We start from the raw sequence: 20,349 nt of genomic DNA, 5'->3' as shown, positions 1-20,349 counted from the left end.
GAATTTTCTATTGGTTTGTATGCAGTCTTCAGCAAATCCAGGAAATTAAATAGTCATGAACATGCAAGTTTTCCTTAATCCACGAAAATTGGTACCCACGAAATAAATGAATCCACAGTTATCTGTTTATTGCCACTTTCATCACTTGCTTTATCATGGGGCTTGTTTTTATTGATGATGGAAGCCAACTTTTTGTATAAAATCAGACAATCCTAGTCAATTAAGATTAGAGGTGAATGCACCTGCCAGAATCTCAGTGTTGACAGGCTAGTAATCACTGTAACTCAGTCACTGTGACAAAATTGATAGAAGATTACCAAATATCTGCTTTAAAGTACAAAGATAAACCTCTTTAGATATATAGGGTTAACCAACTTTGAACTAAATAATCATCATGAGCCAGGGTTAAAATAGAAGTTTTCTGGAGCAAACAGGCCAGGTGAGCTTTTCTCATTACTTGGTGTCTGTTGTTGTTAAGGGGGCCCGTTAACATGTTAACAACACCTCGATTTTGGCAAAAAAGTAAAAAAAAAATGCAAAAATGCTGATAACAGTTAACAAAGTGGGTTGAAAACAGTTAACAGCTCAAATTGATCTCAGATAACAGTTAACACCTTGAAAAGGGCCATAACAGGTTAACACAAAAAGGTATTGCCCCCCCCCCCCCTCTAATAAGTTTTACAAAATTCTTCTCATCTGAAAATACTGGGCCAAATAAATCCAAACTTGGCATAAATCATCCTTAGGATATCTAGTTTCACCAAATGTATCTGATGACCTCCCCCATCAACCAAAAAGTTACTGGATTATCTTAACTTTTACCAAATTTTCATGATTTACTGATACAAAAGTACCTGTTGGATCTCAAAGAATTTTAACATAAATTCAGTCATAATCAGCAAAGCAGGCAGGACATTTCACTGTGTCCTGTTCCAGTGTGTGAATCAGTACCCTGACTTCAAAACTTTGAACAGTTTTGTTTACTTCAGGTGTTTAATATATCTGATGCAAGAATGAAAGGAACTATGTTATTTTTCCTACCTTTGTAAAATTATGTATGCATGCATGGTACACATTCCTATTTCCTTTCAAAATTTCACATGGTTTGTTTGGTTTACTGTTAATCCTCCTACAGATGTCAAGCTATAACTTATATATTATGCATATATGTACATAAACCAAGGATGTTCATATTATCAGGATTTTCTTCAAATTTTCCACATTTTATAGAATGTTGAATTTAGTAATTTTTTGTGTATTAGGGGATTAAATGTTTGTACAGGTAACTTCTTTTAGTTTTCAAGTTCAAACTTTTATATTGTGCAAAGTATTTTACATATATATATGGTGTGTATATTACCAAGACTTTGATTTACTCTTGATTTTCCTCAAATGACAAGATTTTATCTCTAATTTTAAAAAAACAAGAATGTGTCCAAAGTACACGGATGCCCCACTCGCACTATCATTTTCCATGTTCCATGGACTTTGAAATTGGGTAAATATCTAATTTGGCATTAAAATTAGAAAGATTATACTATAGGGAACATGTGTACTAAGTTTCAAGTTGATTGGACTTCAATTTCATCAAAAACTACCTTGACCAAAAACTTTTACCTGAAGCGGGACGAACGAACGGGCGGACGAACAAATGGACAGACGGAGGAACGAACGGAGCCACAGACCAGAAAACATAATGCCCCTCTTCTATCGTAGGTGGGGCATAAAAAAAAAATGTCCAGTAATTTACAGTTATCCTTGTCTAGTTGTATCAGGATGTTATAACTTGTAATCAAAATCTTCATATAAATTTATATATATAGATATAAATAAATATGACAGCAACCAATGACAAAACAGTCAAAACCAAATTCCTAAGCATTGGCTCATGTACATATGGTGGAGTAAAACTAGTCTTTATTTTAAGATCTCAACTCTCCCCTTATTATCACAATTAGTGGAATAAATAAATTCCAGTTCAGGAAAAGAATTTTATACTCTATGGTGATGGTATAATAGATAGCAATTGTATACAAAACCATAAAATCGATACAATATCAATAAAGAATAAAATTAATAATATGGAAATGGGGAAAGTGTGAAAAGAAACAACAGCCCTACCATAGAGCAGAATGATTGCATATCCGTAAAGATCAAATCATTGATTGCATATTGCTTGATTGTTTTAATGTCCAGTTGCAAATAGTTCATGCTGCTGATGCAAACATGCTTTATAACATGCTGTCCATAATTTTCATCAATGAATGTACTTCCAATAAGATTTCATACAGCAACATCACCAAAAGACTGAACATGATCTTGTTAAATATCCAGAATAAACAAGATTGGTGCAGAAATTACAAATAATAAGTACTTTAAAATATAAATATTCAAACTCAGTTTGGTATTACTAAAACAAACAACAGAAGGAATCAAAATGATTGCACAACAATAGTTTAATGAAGCAAAAATGAAAACCATGAACTAAAAACAAAAGATGAGAGATATACATTGATCACAGGAATATATATGAAATGCCATATATAGCTGCCAAGTGAACAAAAAAAAAAGTATATCTAAATTATCCTATATTCATATATCTTCATGTATGCTGGGAAAAATTCAATATCATGATCCAACATGCCAGGAGGTATCAAGGTAGACATATATAATGAATGTCTGATTAAAAGGTATGTTTAAAACTCACACTAGTCCCTTGAGAGAGGAAAAGACCACAATTTTGATAAGCCACTCTGGAATTTGAATAATAACTCAATTTTTACAAATTTTAATGTTAATAAAAATTTTCTCCTCTTCATGTCAAACACAATGTAATTCATTTATTTTGATATTATATATTTTGCTCATGTCTTTTAATGTATCAAATAACAGTTTTAAATTGGTGATGAGGCCAAAGTATGACAAATTAATTTTTATAATGTATAAATTTTTGATTAAAAATTATTAATTAATGAGGAATCAGAAAAATAATTTAGTGAATTGGTAAATGGACAATTAGGTTCACTTCATTTAACAGTGAGCACATATCTGGTCAAGGTTTAGTTATAGTCTGCTTTCTAAATTAATTTGAACACGTTTTTTATTGGTCACACAGTACAGTAATTTATACTGTATAAATATTTCAATTTAAAAGTAAAACTCACTATTGATTTTCCCTTTTCAGAAACACCAGAAAACAGGCAGTCAACATTTTAATAATTTAGAATTTTTATGTTTAAATATGTCTTAGTTGGTCGATAAAACTTCTATCAGCGTAGCTAATTTGTTAATGAACATTGTGTTTCGTCGTTTGTTCATTTTTCAAAACCCCCCTCCCATTCCCTTAATGTGGAATATGTTTGTATGAGGCGGGTATGAAATTTATATTTCATTTGAATCTCATAGAATTTTTAATTTGTTAAGCTTATTCTTTATATTTATTATTAGATACTACTAATAGTAGTTCTTTAATTCAGAGTTTATTTGTCAGTTATAATTTATGATCACTTTGTATTTCATTTGTATTATATTCTTGACATATGTATATATTATTATGACTACCTGCAAAGCCTAAATAAAAGTTTTTATTTTAAAAATATTGTAAGATGAATTAATTTCCCTTTGAAAAGATGCACTTGTTACTCGTTATTTATTTTGTATGTAAATGTACAACAACAAAAAATGGCAGTACATTTATTTGATTGCTGTTTAATTTTTAACTTTTTTCCTCATGCAGCAAAAGAATGATGACATCTTAATACCTTGAACTTAAGTGTTTTAAACATTAAATTTCTTTTAAATGAGGGTCTCGGTTGTGCGTTATTAACTTTTTGGTATTAGACACTTAGTAATCTGGTTTCTGGTATAAACTGCGATAGTTTCAGTTTGCTCTATTTGAATGACGAAAAGGGGTACCAGATTCCAATTAGATAATTAGAAAATTAAAAAATGTCAGAAAGCGAGCCGAAGACAAAAAAGGTTCGACATTTGGAGCCAGTTATTAACAACACTGACAAATGGCTGGAAGAGAACAGCAAACATTTCCTGCCACCAGTGTGCAACAAAATGATGTGAGGAAACTGACAATATTTTCGGTTTTTAACTTGTACTACTAAGACTAAGAGTAAGACTATCCACAGGCACTTGTTTCTATCCATAAGAAGGTTGACTATTAATATAAATAGATATGGATAAAAACAAGTGCCTGTGAGACTATCTCAGCATATTATCAATTTATCATGTGTAGAACTTTCCTGTGGCAGTGCTCAACTCATACTGAGGCTTCTATAATTGTAGTCCAAATAATTATGAGTCTTGAAAGGCTATGATAATTTTTTTCTTTGACGCCTTACTTAGTCCAAATAATTATGACGTCTTGAGACGTAAGGTGTCAAAGAAAAAAATTATCATAGCCTTTCAAGGCGTCAAAGAAAAAAATTATCATAGCCTTTCAAGACGTCATAATTATTTGGACTATAATTGTAGATGTTTTGGGGTTGGAAATATAAACCCGTCTTTTTCTTTAAAGGTCCCTGTCTTTGGGGTCAGACTTGCAATCCATCAGTCATGTACTACTAATAGACAGCAGACTAGGTTGTAGTTCGATATTTTTTTAACAGTAGTCAGTACAATCAGACAATGCTATAATATGACAGTCCTATAATTTAACAGCCTGGTAGTCTGACACACTCTGAAAAAAATAGCGATATAGATTTATGAAAAAATGTTATTAAATTGGATAACACATGTAAAATGGAGAATGGAAATGGGGAATGTGTCAAAGAGACAACAACCGAACCAAAGAGTAAAAAATAAAAGGCAGTGTCTGCGTGTACATGCATGCGGGTACAAATAGTCAAATTGCCTTTCGTAGGCTGCGCATACCCATATCCAGTTTTATAATAAAATGGCATGGGAACGGAAATGATACATGAAATATATAGGGAATTTGTCTCAATTATTTGATTAAAACTACTGAGAAATTTTATAAATATTAATATATAGGTAAGTAAACAGTTTTTTTCAATTAATATAATTAGTGATACACATGTGGGGAAGACATTTCAAAGTTAATGGTTAACATGAATTGGAACAATTTGTTCAAAACCATGTTGTTTAATTTTATACAATTGTATAAAAGAAACTCGCAGTCAATAGAATCTGCAGAAAACAGAAGAGCTGGAAACATAAAAAATAAAGAGGAATTAAAGTTTAACAGAATAAATTTTTCCTGTATTCACGGAGGCAAAAAAAATTCAAACAAATTCCAACAGGAAAAAGGCCTAATATTTGTTTCAAATTGTAATTTTAAATTGAATTTGTCCTTTCCATTTTACACTTGAAACTAAAATTTCAGTTTCTGTTTTACATTTTACTAAAAGATTATTTTTAAATCTCTTATGGGTATTTTTCAAATTCAGTTAGATTTGCATTTACATTTTATAATTTTTATCATGTTTTCTTTTACAGGGACTGTACAGTTTCATTTTCCATCAGTGTGCATTTAATTTGCAATATTTGTTATGTATTATTATCTAATATATACAATTTGAAAATATTATTTTTCATACTCTTCACTTGTTCTACTCGAAATCCCCATATTATTGATTATTTCCGTTTATCTTTTAAGTTTCATTCCCGATCCGATGGCATTTCATTATTAAACCAGATGTGGGAAGTGTAGCCTACAAATGGCAATTGGACTTATTGTACCTGCATGCGAGTACGCGCAGACACTGCCAAAATAAAAACAACTAAAGGCCCTAATGGGTCTTCAACACTGCGAAAGTTTTTATCTTATTACTTTATACATGTTATTATGTCTTAAAAATTGTATATATTGTATAAATTGTAGGCACAATGATGGACAGATGAAATCATTTTATGTAGGAGGACCCAACCAAAGAAAAGACTATCATATTGAAGAAGGTGAAGAGGTATAAATGTTGAAATTACATCAGAAATATGTTATGGTCCTATTCTGTTTGACAGTTATTCAATATGCAAGTTTTTGACAACTTAACTTGTCAGTGATAAAGATATGAAAAGTTTAGAGAGAATATTTTCCCGCCAATCTTTCATTGGCTAATACAATGTATCTCAAAAACAAGCACAGATACCTATTATTTTTTTGTCGCTATTTTGGTTCCTTTATCAATTCCGGTTCAATATCATGAATATATACAAGTCTTATGAAGAGCTTGAAATTTTCAAACATAATAGCAAACTTCCTTAAGTCTTCTATTTTAGGATACAAAAAGTAATGACTAGGGCTTAAATTAAAATATTGTTTGTTTGCAGTTTACCGACCGACCCTTGAAAATCCTCCCGACTGTGAAAATTTTATTGCTTTAAATTTGAAGAAATTTTTTTTAATACCTCTATTGACGCGATCTGGAACTTTGGGTCCTTTCCGGAAATGATTTAAAGTCTGGGTCAATTACGCATTTCAAGTTCGGTTTGTCTAAGCTTCCCGTCAAGCGTTCATGTGACCATTTAATGATAAAGCACATGGAAATTGTTTACAGGTATCCATGAAGTCACGGAGGAGTACTTTACGCTGTCGTCTCGTGTCAATTTTAAGACAACTAACAAACAAAAAAGTTTATTAGTAAACTGTTTATACAAATTCAGGCACATGTAATGATGTGTGATGATATCATTGACGATGATGCAGCGGATATTCATAACTGACACGATAACCATTCTGTCTCAAACAAATCGGGTACAGAATCTGTGGAGCCTGACTTTATGGAACCAATTTCAGTGGTTAAATAATTCGACAGCAGCTTGAAGTATGGCATATTTTCTACAAATCGTTGTGAAGACGACAAAGATGAAACCACTCCTCCGTGACTTACATCTTCATGGATATCTGTAAACACGCCTGTACCAGGGCTTTCCATTGAAGCCGGTAGCCGGAAGAAATCCGCCGCTTACGGTGGCTTCAAGTGCCGGCTACTTCACTGCCAAAAATATAAATTCAAAAAGAAAAAAAATCTTTTTCAAATGTACAGGCAGCCGAGAGACGTATATTGTCGCAAAGTCGCGGTCACGATAAACAAGGAGACGTTCCGGTGGTCATTGAACGATAACAATAGAGACGTACCGATGGTCATTGACTCGTTGGCTTTTTTTGGCTTTTAAAACGTAAAGACAATCAGATAGGATGACAATCTTATGTTATGGAATAATATTAGTCAAATTAAAGAAAGTGTAGTAGATCATATTGTTCAGAATCTGAAAAACAGTATCTTTTGAAGTTCATTTTTCAAAGCCCACGTGGTGTTCAGAGAATCAAGGTCAAAAACGAAAGTAGAAAGAATATTGTCGACTCGACCTCAAAGGCTCAAATAAATTACATTTCCAAATGATTTATGTATCCGACTTATTGAACAGTTTACAAAAAAAGAGAGAAAATCAGAGGATATATCAATTTCCTGTCAATGCTTGAGAAATAATTGTATGATTTAAGTACGTGTAACAGTCTTTAGAGAGAAAAGGGGGGTCATTTGTTTACAAATGCACGTAGTTATGCAATATAAATCGATTAAGATTTCTAACAAACCGGATGATTATTTAAATAAAACTCCTTTAAAAGTAAATGAATTTTAAGCATAAGGTAATGAAAATAAAAAAACTGACATAAAAAAAATGAAATTTCTTTGTAGTTTTTTTTTTTCTTTCTTTAATTTCATACATAAAAAATGGTCATTTGAAAGATTAAATTAGGTGCCAGGAGATTGCGAGAATGCAGGATTTTGCTCTATTTATCATGCCAGAGCTTCTGGGGGCCTTGAGCAGCCAAGACCCCCTGCCGTAAGGCACCAAGCTTACAGCTTGGTGTTCGCCGAACGCATGCTATAGCCACCTATAATTTTAATTCAGCCTTCTACTTCCATTTCAATGGAAAGCCCTGCTGTACGGAGGAAGGGCTCATTTGAAATGTTAATGGATATAGATCATGCCAAATCAATAAGAAGCAACCCTAACTACACAAAGATGTAGAGAAAATGAATGGTTAGCTTGAAAAATAAATATACTCTCTCTATATTAAATCTATCTTCGATTGCAATGAGTATGCTCCTTTAGGATAAGGGGGGCTGCCCCACTCATTGCAATTATTCTCTTTCTTACAATATTAAATATACCCAAACTGTGTGAATTCAATTAAAACATGTCCTTAGGAGCTATGCTGTCAATTTTTGTTATGCATTAAAAACATTTCAGTACAGAGCATTTACTTTTAATGGGGTGCTATGGATTTCACCCCAAACTTTAGATTTCTTTGTTGGTTTTCATTAAAGCCTGGCAAAAATATAACCTTATCACATATAATTAAATATTATTAGAAATATGAAAACAGTCGAATGTCTAAATACTTTTTTTTCAAGTTGCCTTTTTTTCAATTGAGGAAGATTCAATGGTTATTTTTTTGTTACACTCTTTAACACATTGTCTTATAAATCCTTAATATCTACATTTTCTGATTAAAATACTCTACTCATGAAAACATTCTAGTCAAGAAGCATACATGTCTGAATATATTTCTTTAAAACAGTTCTAGTCATAATGACATTCCTTGTTTATAAGTGTTCCAGTATTTAATAATTATACCATATTTTATGTCATAAATTGGATAATGACACTATGTTAAAGTTTCAGTTTTGGTTAAAAAGTTTTTTATCTGAAAATGCCTGTTCATTTGATGTTGGTTTTCAGCATGTCCAGTGTTTGTTGTTTTAAAATGTTTTTTTTTTCTTCACAAGAAACTTGGTTTAGTGTAACTGCTTGTTTAAACTGTATTTTGGCTGATAAAATAAAATATTTTTCCTACCTACCGACCCTTCAGTCTGAAGGTACAGTCGGAAAACTGCAAACAAACATATTTTTATGGTTGGCCTAGGATGGTGTGCTTGATTTCAATGAATAAAGTTAAAGTGATAAACATTCATGATACTGTTGTCAAGTCATTAAAGATTGCATATTTTGGCGTTAATATTGAGTCACTGATAAGGTCTTTGCATCGGAACTAAACACATTTATTCTAAAAACAGTTATTGGCATGACACGGGTTATGTTCTTCTCATATATGTTGTGATGGTATGATACTAAACCCCTAACGGGAAGAATTGTGCCTGATGTTCATATGATGAAATCATAATCTTTCAGTCAGTTTAATTGAAGTCTGGAGCTGGCATGTCAGTTAACTGCTAGTAGTCTGTTGTTATTTATGTATTATTGTCATTTTGTTTATTTTCTTTGGTTACATCTTCTGACATCAGACTCGGACTTCTCTTGAACTGAATTTTAATGTGCGTATTGTTATGCGTTTACTTTTCTACATTGGTTAGAGGTATAGGGGGAGGGTTGAGATCTCACAAACATGTTTAACCCCGCCGCATTTTTGCGCCTGTCCCAAGTCAGGAGCCTCTGGCCTTTGTTAGTCTTGTATTATTTTAATTTTAGTTTCTTGTGTACAATTTGGAAATTAGTATGGCGTTCATTATCACTGTACTAGTATATATTTGTTTAGGGGCCAGCTGAGGGACGCCTCCGGGTGCGGGAATTTCTCGCTACATTGAAGACCTGTTAGTGACCCTCTGCTGTTGTTTTTTATTTGGTCGGGTTGTTGTCTCTTTGACACATTCCCCATTTCCATTCTCAATTTTATATAATATTTTTATTCATATCAAATTTCTTTTTATCTTTATCGAACAAAGTTAATATATTTTATTTTATATTGCAGCTATTCTACATGATAAAAGGAGATATGGTGCTAAAAGTTATTGAACGGGGTGAACATAGAGATATTCCAATAAATGAGGGAGAGGTAATTATGTGATTTATGTCTGTTTGTATGATAGATACTGCAATTTTTTTTCATATTATTCTTTAGCTTAATTTTTGCACCTCTATTTAGCAAAAAAAGTGCTAAACTTGTCTTTGCCAGGTCACACTCTTTTTGTGTCAATTTAGAATATAGACCTATATATTTTGAATTAAAATCAACGGTCAGTTTTCGTATATGGTCAATTGTCTGTGTTTCCAAACAGGTTTGACTATATATGCCAATTTAAGAATTAAAACCAGATTTTGAGATTCACTGAACTTATATCTGATAGTGTGAGCAGGGCATGTTGTCCTATATAAATATGAATACATAGTTTTGGATTTTGTAAATTCAATCTAAAGGACCTGACTTAAGGAGGTAGACCTAGGTTGAAGGAAATAACTCTTAAAATCATCAGTACGTTTGTGTCAACCATTTTCAAAAATATATTCTAAGCTTCTAGGTTACATAGATTATTTTCAATCTGTTTCAGGTAAATGCTTAAAATACATTGATGAACTTGACTTTTACAAACGCTTAACTGATTTAAAGAGTTATCTCCCTGAACCAAGGTCTACCCCCTTTACAAAGCAACTAAAGTCTAGTAATTCACAGTACAATTAAAATGAACATATTTTCAAATTCTATACAACACAATTATTCACGGAGTCACACCATGAAACTGTGATATCCCTCCTTAAATTCTCAAGAATTGTATATTGTATAACGTCATGCCTTGATTTACAGATTTTCCTGCTGCCAGGTAGAATCCCTCATTCACCACAGAGAAAAGCTGACACTATTGGTTTAGTTATAGAGAGGGAAAGAGCTGAAGATGAAAAGGATGGATTAAGGTATGGGGATTAAATTTTCACAAACATGATACACAGCACTCAAAAATTTGCATGAAAAGAAGAGATGTCTCTCTGCTTTCTGAAATCTGACATTTGACTTTTGTCAATTGAATAAAGATCATTCAGTAATATATAAAAAGAAATTACAAAAAAAAACATGACTGGGGGTCTAGAATATATATTTATTTTCAGTCAAATTTTTCAAGTTTGACAAAAAACTTACATTGAGAATAGTTTCTTGTTTTCAAAACCAAAACATTTCTACAGTAGATGACAACCAACATTGACCTTTTTTGAAAAGCTAACACATTTTCTGTTTCTTAATTTTTTAGTTCATTCTTGTTTCTCTGTACATTTATATTGAATTTAGAGAACAAAGAAAAACTATGCTATAATGAAATCATTATTGTTTGGTATTATTGTTAAAATGATGAAAAATTTTGCAATTTTTCTAAACATTTTAGGTATTATGTAGAAAAGGATGGTAAACCAACATTAGATTCTCTATATGAGGAGTGGTTCCATTGTGAAGATCTTGGTTCACAGCTTGGACCAATTATAAAAAGGTAATTACTTAAGTTATAATGAGGAAATATCAGCATATCTGTATGAATAAAAGGATGTACCGACCATGCAAGGGCTGTATAGCCAGTCAAGGTCGTTAAAAACTTCCATTTGTTGTAAAAAGATGTACCAGGTAAACATCAATGAGACAGCAACCCAATCACACAACACATCAACAGGTGTAATTTGTCTTTAATAATAGGCAATGTCTACACAATATCATCAATATAGAAGTCTTCAGATGGCAGATTTTTTTTAAAGTACCCAATCATATGGGAGGCACTGAATCCCTTTGAGTGTTATACTTTTGGACCATTTCAAAAGAAAAAAACCCAAGTCTGATATCAACTCCTAATTCTTCGGTTAAGAAAGACACACACACACTTGGTTTCAACAGACACAACATAGGTCTGATATCAACATATTAATTCCCAATATCTTTCTTCGAAAGTCATGTACACACTTGGTTTCAACTGGCATAATCACTAATATTTTATCAGCTAATTCCTTGTGGATTTGCAAATGTCTACACAAAACCTTATAGAAAATATATTCTTTGTTGAACATTTAAAATATGGTTTTACCACTTAAAACATAAAATGGTACCCCACTATATTAAAGAATTCACAGTAATATTGAAAACAGAAGCTCCTTCATATTAGCTTTTCTTCTCTTTCAGATATTTTGCATCAGAACAACACAAAACAGGAAAACCGATTCCTGGTAAGAAAGTTTATAGCATGTTATTTGTAGGCTAAATACCAGCATTATGATACCTCTATTGGACTGAGTATCAAGCTTTAACTGACAAAATAACATAAAACTGCACAGACTTGCAGACGTAATCAGCTTGTTAGTGCATTGATTAAATAATAACCTCAGTTATTTAAGTAAGATATACTAAAACTTAAACAATTGAATGGAATTATAGATAGAATTTACATTTTGTTGATATTTTAAAATTAAAATTAAGAATGGAAATGTGGAATATGTCATCGAGATAATTAGTACATTTATATTATTTTGTTTTTATTTTTAAATACATCTAGGTTCTTAATGCACAGATGTTTTATTATTGACATCTAGCAAACAATTCCACTACAACTTGACCTTGAAGTAAAACTTTACTCCTTTTATGAAAGAGGTTTTGTTACTTGGAGATGAAGAATACATAAATGTAGTAGTAAAAGCACATTTTCTTGCTTTGGGTATTGTTTAGTTCGTTGTCATGAAAACAGCATATCTAAAAGTGTATTAGCAGAGCTCTCAGATCAAATTCCCAATATTTTCTATATTGACTCGTCCAGAACATGCATGAAATATTTGCCACTGGAAGTTAAGCAAACAACAATTAATCAATCCATATATAAACATAAAGAAATAAATAAAGAATGTGATTATTACTGGATATTCTATGAAAGTTTCACTGAAATCTGTTCATTAGTTCTGATAGGAAGAATTGAGGATGAGAGATGCTCGCTCATCAGTTACAGTAGAATACAAAATAATTCATTTGATTTGAAAGTTGCGCATACGATTCATGCATCAGTTTATAGAGAGGTTGAGTACTTATTAAATATTACAACCATTTCTGTTTGTTATAGGCACAATTCCAGAGAAACCTCCAATAATACCAGATAAACATAAATTATTGGAGGATCCATTCAGTTTGAACCAGTGGTTGGCAGAAAATAGAACAATGATTGAGAGAGAAGGGCGCTTGAATATATTTGGTGAAGAAGCAAATTATCAATTTAAAGTACGTCTGCATAGGCTATGAAAATGCTGTTTTAGGTGACATCTTTTTAATCTATTATAATTCTTTGGACCATCCTGTCGAAATTACTGATGTCAAATTAAATTATGCAAATAAATGGACATTGCAGTCTATTTTTTTTCTAAACAAACTTCACTGGAGTTCAGATCACTACAATTTAGGCAGGCAATTATATAATTTATATACTATCTATATTATTATTTTATAGGTTGATGTATTTGGTACAGGATCAAACACAGGGAAGTGTTCCAGTGCAGAAACTTTTATATGGATGTTGGTACGCATACACATGTATTACATGTAATAGCATATATCTTGTCATCAGCTCTACTCATTTAAAATTTAAGTTTATGTTACAGGTTGTCCTTTTTATAAACAGATTAAATGGTTATCTATATGTGACAATCAATACTTGTATTTCATGCTTCTCCATGAAGTTGAAATTAAAAATAAAAAAGGGCGGTGGATACATGTCTTTATTTTATATACTGTGGTTTATTTATTTTATATAGTATCAGTTTTTGCCCTTGTGGCATAATTGGTATTTTGAGGGTTCCTTCATTCTTGATTTTATTGTATGATCTAATCAGAGTATCATACTTAAAATTTGAATTTCTATAAGTTTAAAGTCATGGTCTACCTCCACCCAGAAATACAAGAATACACAGTTCCATTCTCTATTCTACAGTATTAAGCTACCCTCCTCCCTTCTTTCCCCCTAAATTAATAAGGAAATAGGGTGTACAGTTTGATATGATCAACATTTCATGATAAACTAGAAATGCCATCATGATGGCACTTAAAATGGCGAAATATTCCAGCATAAAGAAAAAACAAGTTTAAATTTAGTTAAAATTAAGTTAAAAAAAAGCTTACTGTGGATTCATTAATTTTCTTGGGTATCAATTTTTGGATTGAGGAAAACTTGCATTTTTGTGGATATTTGATTTTGTTATGGTACCAATCTTTGCATACAAAGCCTTTCCACAAATTTGTAATTCCTTGAACATTTTAATTTGTGGTTCACCAGTACCCACCAAACCCACAATAATTGGTTTCCAACGAATAATAATGAATCCACAATAGCTTCATTTTTTCCTTAAGATTTACACAGTATTTATCTTTAATGATTTTAGGAAGCAGTAGCTTCATTAATTATCCTTGAGATATACACATTATTTATCATTTTAGGAAGGAACATCTACAGTGACAGTAGATGGTAAGGACTATGAACTTCACCACAACGATACAATGCTCATTAGATGTGGACAACAGTAAGTCTATTATAGTGCAATGTATATGTCTGACATAGGTCAAGGTCAAGGTTATAGTGGAGTTACTAGATGGAATGTTGCTATACATTGGAACTTATTGTTATGGCCAGATTCATTTTTAGCTCACCGGGCCCAAAGGGGCAAGTGAGCTTTTCCCATCACTTTGCGTCCGTCGTATTTAATTTTTACAAAAATCTTCTCCTCTGAAACTACTGGGCCAAATTAAACCAAACTTGACCACAATCATCATTGGGGTATCTAGTTTTAAAAATGTGTCTGGTGACCCGGCCAACCAACTAAGATGGCCGCCATGGCTAAAAATAAAACATAGGGGTAAAATGCAGTTTTTATATGACCCCAAAAAAATTTTGGGATCGTATATTGGTATGATGTCGTCGTCTGCGTCGTCTTCGTCGTCCGAAGACACATTGGTTTCCGGATAATAACTTTAGTTTAAGTGAAAAGATCTTCATGAAATTTTTTCAGAAGGTTCAGTACCACAAAAGGAAGGTTGGGATTGATTTTGGGGATGATGGTCCCAACCAATTAGGAATTAGGGGCCCAAAAAGGGCCCAAAACAAGCATTTTTCTAGTTTCAGGATGATAACTTGTGTTGAAGTATTTCAATTGCTCTAAAATCATACCGCAATGTTTAAAACCACAAGTAGAAGGTTTAGATTCATTTAAGGGGTTATGGAGCCAAATTTTAGGAATTAAGGGCGAAAAAGGGGTCAAAACAAGCTTTTTTCTAGTTTCAAGACAATAACTTATGTGTAATTGTATGGATCTCTCTGAAATTGTATCACAATGTACCATATAACAAAGGGGAGGCTGGGATTAAGTTTTGGGTTAATTGCCCCAAAAATGTAGTAAATAGAGGCCAAAAAAGGGCCAAAAAGAAGCATGATTCTAGTTTCCAAACAATCATGACAATAACTTGTGTTTAAGTGTATGGATCTCTCTGAAATTGTACTACAAGGTTCAATACTGCAATGGAAAGCATGGGATTGAGTTTAAGGGTTATTGCTCCAAGGGGGGTTCAAAAATTTGGGGGGGGGGTTTGTTTACCATTTTTTGAAGGGCTTCCTTTTTTTCAAAGAAGTTTCAAGAAGAAATCTTCAATTGCACAGTATTGTGCAATAGATTTGTTAGATCTTTGACCACATTAATTTTGTGACAAAAACCTATATTATGTCAAAAATTTGATCACAATCCAAATTCAGACAGAATCAAGCTTGAATATTGTGAACAAATTTGCCCCAACTATTCAGGGTTCAGCCACTGGGGTCGTATATAGCTGCGCCCTGCGGATCACCTGGTTGGCTTACAACTTAAAAACCAAAGCATTTAGAGCAAATCTGACATGGGGTAAAATTGTTTATCAGGTCAAGATCTATATGCCCTGAAATTTTCAGATGAATCGGACAACCCGTTGTTGGGTTGCTGCCCCTGAATTGGTAATTTTAAGGAAATTTTGCTGTTTTTGGTTATTATCTTAAATATTATTATACATGTTATAGATAGAGATAAACTGTAAATAGCAATAATGTTCAGCAAAGTAAGATTTACAAATAAGTCAACTTGACCAAAATGGTCAGTTGACCCCTTTAGGAGTAATTGCCCTTTTATATAGTAAATTTTTAACCATTTTTCGTAAATCTTAGTAATCTTTTACAAAAATCTTCTTCTCTGAAACTACTGGGCCAAATTAAACCAAACTTGGCCACAATCATCTTTGGGGTATCTAGTTTAAAAAATTGGTGGCTTGACCCTGCCAACCAACCAAGATGGCCGCCATGGCTAAAAATAGAACATAGGGGTAAAATGCAGTTTTTGGCTTATAACTCAAAAACCAAAGCATTTAGAGCAAATCTGACATGAGTAAAATTGTTTATCAGGTCAAGATCTATCTGCCCTGAAATTTTCAGATGAATCGGACAACTCATTGTTGGGTTGTTGCCCCTGAATTGGTAATTTTAGGAAAATTTTGCTGTTTTTGGTTATTATCTTGAATATTATTATAGATAGAGATAAACTGCAAACAGCAATAATGGACAGCAAAATAAGACCTAAAAATAAGTCAACATAACCAAAATGGTCAATTGACCCCCTAAGGAGTTATTGTCCTTTATAGTCATTTTTTAACAATTTTCATAAAATTTGTAAATGTTTACTAACATTTTCCACTGAAACTACTGGGCCAAGTTCATTATAGATAGAAATAATTGTTAACAGCAAGAATTTTCAGTAAAGTAAGATGTACAAACACATCACCATCACCAAAACACAATTTTGTCATGAACCCATCTGCGTCGTTTAATATTCACATAGACCAAGGTGAGCGACACAGGCTCTTTAGAGCCTCTAGTTTTTAAATGTCGACTTATTTTAGTCTTTTCACTAACTTTATATTCGGCCTGTTAGTTAACTAGTACTGTAACTGATCTTTTACCCGAAAAAAAATATTCGAACAAAATGCTTGAAAATCTAGACAGGAAAATAATATCCTCGACACAAGGTACTCAATATGTTGACATCAATTTGGAGTCGAGGACTGTCAAGCTATGCAAAAAATAAAGTTGAATTGTAAAACTGTATAGGTAGATACTCTTAGCATTGCAACTTCTATTAATGTATCGAAATTTGTTTTAAAAACCATAAGGCTTGCAAACAAAGAAAAATCATTTATTAAACATGTATTCAAACAAATCCCTTGGAATATTTTGGGAAAATAACAGTCATGGCATAAGATTGTCACTTCTACATAAGATACAACATGTCAATAAGGATTAACACTATGTCACTTGTAAAAAGACCTGTTACTTATCAACAAGACACAAGATGTTCATGGGATAAAAACAAGAGTATGCTATTTACACTAATATAATATAGTTATACATGTATATGACATTTATATAAAAAATTCTGGAGAGTATTCATATCGAAAAATTGAAATTTACAACATTCATGAAAAAAACTCTGGGCACATTAAAAACATGACACTTAATAGTCTATTGATAAATTACAGGAAATATGACTCTCTCAATACAAATTGTTCTAGTAATAATATTTCACATAATACATGTAACTTTTTGTTGTTTTTTAGATACTCAGCGACCAGACCAACAGGTGCCCTTTCACTTATCTGTTATCAGGACCCTACTAGAAAGGCTAAAGTCTTCAAGAAGTCAAAGAAATAAGAGGCCTTTCTCAGACAAGAAATTTTATTTCTAGTCAAATTGGAGGAAGTGGAATCAAAAACTGTTTTGATGTATACTGAGTAGAAAAAGTTAGCAACAAATAGTTTAAATATATTTTGAAAACAAATTATACTTCTATACATAACAATAAAGTATTGTAACAATGAAAATAAACCATATGATGCAAATTACAAACTGAAAGATTAAAAAAATTTATAAACTAAATTATAAATTTCAATTTCAAAGTTTAATAATTAAAATATATGTTGCTAAACTTTTGTTACTTAGCATATTTGTAAAAATATCAAGTGCTATAGATGTTCTTTGACAGTGAGAACAGTCTCTTTTTTTTTGTAAATTTTCTTGCAAGGGATCAATTCAAATTTGATGTCTGTGGATCTGGAAACAATAATTAACTCTTAAATTTATTCTTCTTATCAAGAAGTTTGAGATAGTAGGAACAGCTATATTTTTGCTTGAGTTATTTCACTTTTGTAAATTGCCCTAATAAAATATGGTAAAACAATTCCCTTTTGTATATTTATGTCTGCAATTCTTTTTTATTACTGCATAAAAGTAATGGTGATAATTTATTCCTGGCAATTTTGATTACTGTATAGGAGCTGTTAAAACAAAGTGTTGAATGTAATGTCCTTGTTTAGATATCAAAGCAGTTTATGTAGGTATTTGGATTTTTAACTAATTTATGTTTTATGATTCATAGAACTGAACAAAATTTAAATAGAATTGATTCCTTGCAAGAAAATTGGTTAAAACAAGAATGGTTTGCCTGTAAAAAGTGTATTTTACATGTAACTTAAATATTGGGATCTGGTCATTTACATATGTTTATGTTGTGTTAATTGGTGCATATATAGAACAAATGTTTTTGTTATTTACTGTTTTATATATTTTGAACAAAATATCATGAATTTGTATTGTACATTCCTGATTATTCCTTATACCACCGATGTCACCATTTTTAGGTAATTACTGAATTTTTATTTTACACTTTTGAAATTGACTGTTTGGATCTTTTTATTTTAACTACATTGAACTTTCAGCTAAACAAATCTTTTTGATACATTTTTTTGTGTAATTAATTCAGCTTTATTTTAGACTAATATATTTTTTGATTAATAGCTCTTCAGATTTTGTATGAGATATACACATAAAAATATATTTTTGTACATTTTTTTTTAGGGAACCCAGGGTTTATTCAGATTTGTTGCATTACTTCAGCTCCAATTGGTCAATTAGGGCTAACTGTTTCGTATTTGAAATTAAAAAGGAAGGGTCAGGCTGGGCTTCAAAATATCATCAATCCTGACTTTATATTGTTTTGGAGATAGATTTTCATGAAAAGACATTACATTGATACTTATATATGTATCATGTTAAAATTCATTAATGCAAAAACAAAAAACAAAATTATTTAACCAGATATAGATGTTCTAGAGTTGTTTTTTTACAAAATTTCATCATCAGCCCAGTTATGAGTTGCATTCAAAATCTTCTCCAGTGAGCAGTTGGTGATTGCAGAAAATGACATAAAATGAATCCTGGGATTTTGAGGATGATATAAACAGAAATAATTTATACATTTATTTTAATGTTTTCACAAACTACTAATAATTCATCTAAATTATCAATATGTCTATTGTTGTTAAATGTAGTGTTGGTGCATTGATTTCCTCTAAGTTTAAAGTTAATCAATTTGTTTCAGATTTTATAGCAAAAAGTAAGTTACCCACCCTTTTCCAAGTTAAAAACTAAGATGGAAAAATTAAATAAGCACCTTAGCTAGACTAAAATCCAAATTTAACTTTAGGGTTATCTCCCTTCGAAGAAATTAAGAAAAGGGAGATAACTAACTTTGATTTCTTGCTGTTGATTTGCTTAACTAATTCATAATCAGTGCACTCCTCAAGTCAATGAAACATTTTATATATTAGTTGTTGTTTTTGTAGTACTACTAAAAGTAGACTATTATTTGTGCTCATTAAAGGAAATAATAATTGTGAGTGCATTTTGTTTTCATTTCAATCATGTACTAGCTTGTGTTAGCAACCCATGATGAAGTATTTATGATGTTGTAAATTGGTTCATTAAGTTTGTTATTATACAAGACTAGTATAGTTGGTGCATGCACTTGATAAAGTTAACATGTTTATTAAAGAAAAACTGATCATTTCCTAAAATCATTGAATCCAAGAAAACTGTCATAATTGATCATTTCTTAGGATCATTGAAGCCAAGAAAATTTTCCTTGTACAATGAGTATTTTGAACATTTAATTTATTGACAAATAAGAAGTGGCTTCACAGCTGATGTTAAAATGTGAACTTTCTACAACTCAACAGTTAAAGCTGCAAAAAATAGAAATATATCCTTTTCTTCCATAGAAGCCATGAAAATTGGTCAACAGTTTTTGTTTTTGTCAAGCCTGTGACTTTTGTCGCAGAAAGCTTAACATAGGGATAGTGATCCGGCGGCAGTGGCGATGGCAATAAATAACTTCTTCAAAGCTGCATAATTTAAAAAGTGGAAGACCTAGATGCTTTATAAATTGTATATAGAAGCCTTATGTTAAGAAGTTTCTGTCTGTTAAATGTCCATTATTTGACCTCATTTTCATGATTCAGCGACTACTTGAAAAAAAGTTGTAATGTCAATTTCTCTCTTATTATGAAGAATATATTTGGTATGTGCGTACCTTTCAAGGTCCTCATACGTGTCAGACAAATTTCACTTGACCTCAACCTTATTACATGGATCAGTGAACGAGGTTAATTTTTGGGGGTCAAGTCCATATCTCAGATAAGATGAACAATAGGTCTAGTATATT

At 31.6% G+C, this 20,349-nt stretch overlaps 1 protein-coding gene across 1 annotated transcript; it reads left to right on the top strand.

The window, feature by feature from the left end:
* The first annotated feature begins 3,822 nt into the window (after window positions 1-3,822).
* On the top strand, window positions 3,823-19,525 carry LOC139515749 (3-hydroxyanthranilate 3,4-dioxygenase-like). Its single transcript, XM_071305429.1, has 10 exons — window positions 3,823-4,070; window positions 5,855-5,936; window positions 9,749-9,832; window positions 10,580-10,686; window positions 11,151-11,252; window positions 11,930-11,973; window positions 12,855-13,009; window positions 13,236-13,304; window positions 14,219-14,301; window positions 17,408-19,525. The coding sequence occupies exons 1-10, from the start codon at window positions 3,949-3,951 to the stop codon at window positions 17,499-17,501; spliced, it is 942 nt and encodes a 313-aa protein (XP_071161530.1). The 5' UTR covers window positions 3,823-3,948; the 3' UTR covers window positions 17,502-19,525.
* Window positions 19,526-20,349: the final 824 nt, after the last annotated feature.

The sequence above is a fragment of the Mytilus edulis genome, chromosome 3 (assembly GCF_963676685.1).
Source record: "Mytilus edulis chromosome 3, xbMytEdul2.2, whole genome shotgun sequence".
Classification (NCBI taxonomy): Eukaryota; Metazoa; Mollusca; class Bivalvia; order Mytilida; family Mytilidae; genus Mytilus; species Mytilus edulis.
The sequence above is the reverse complement of the archived record's forward strand: the minus strand, read 5'-3'. Positions and strand labels throughout refer to the sequence as shown.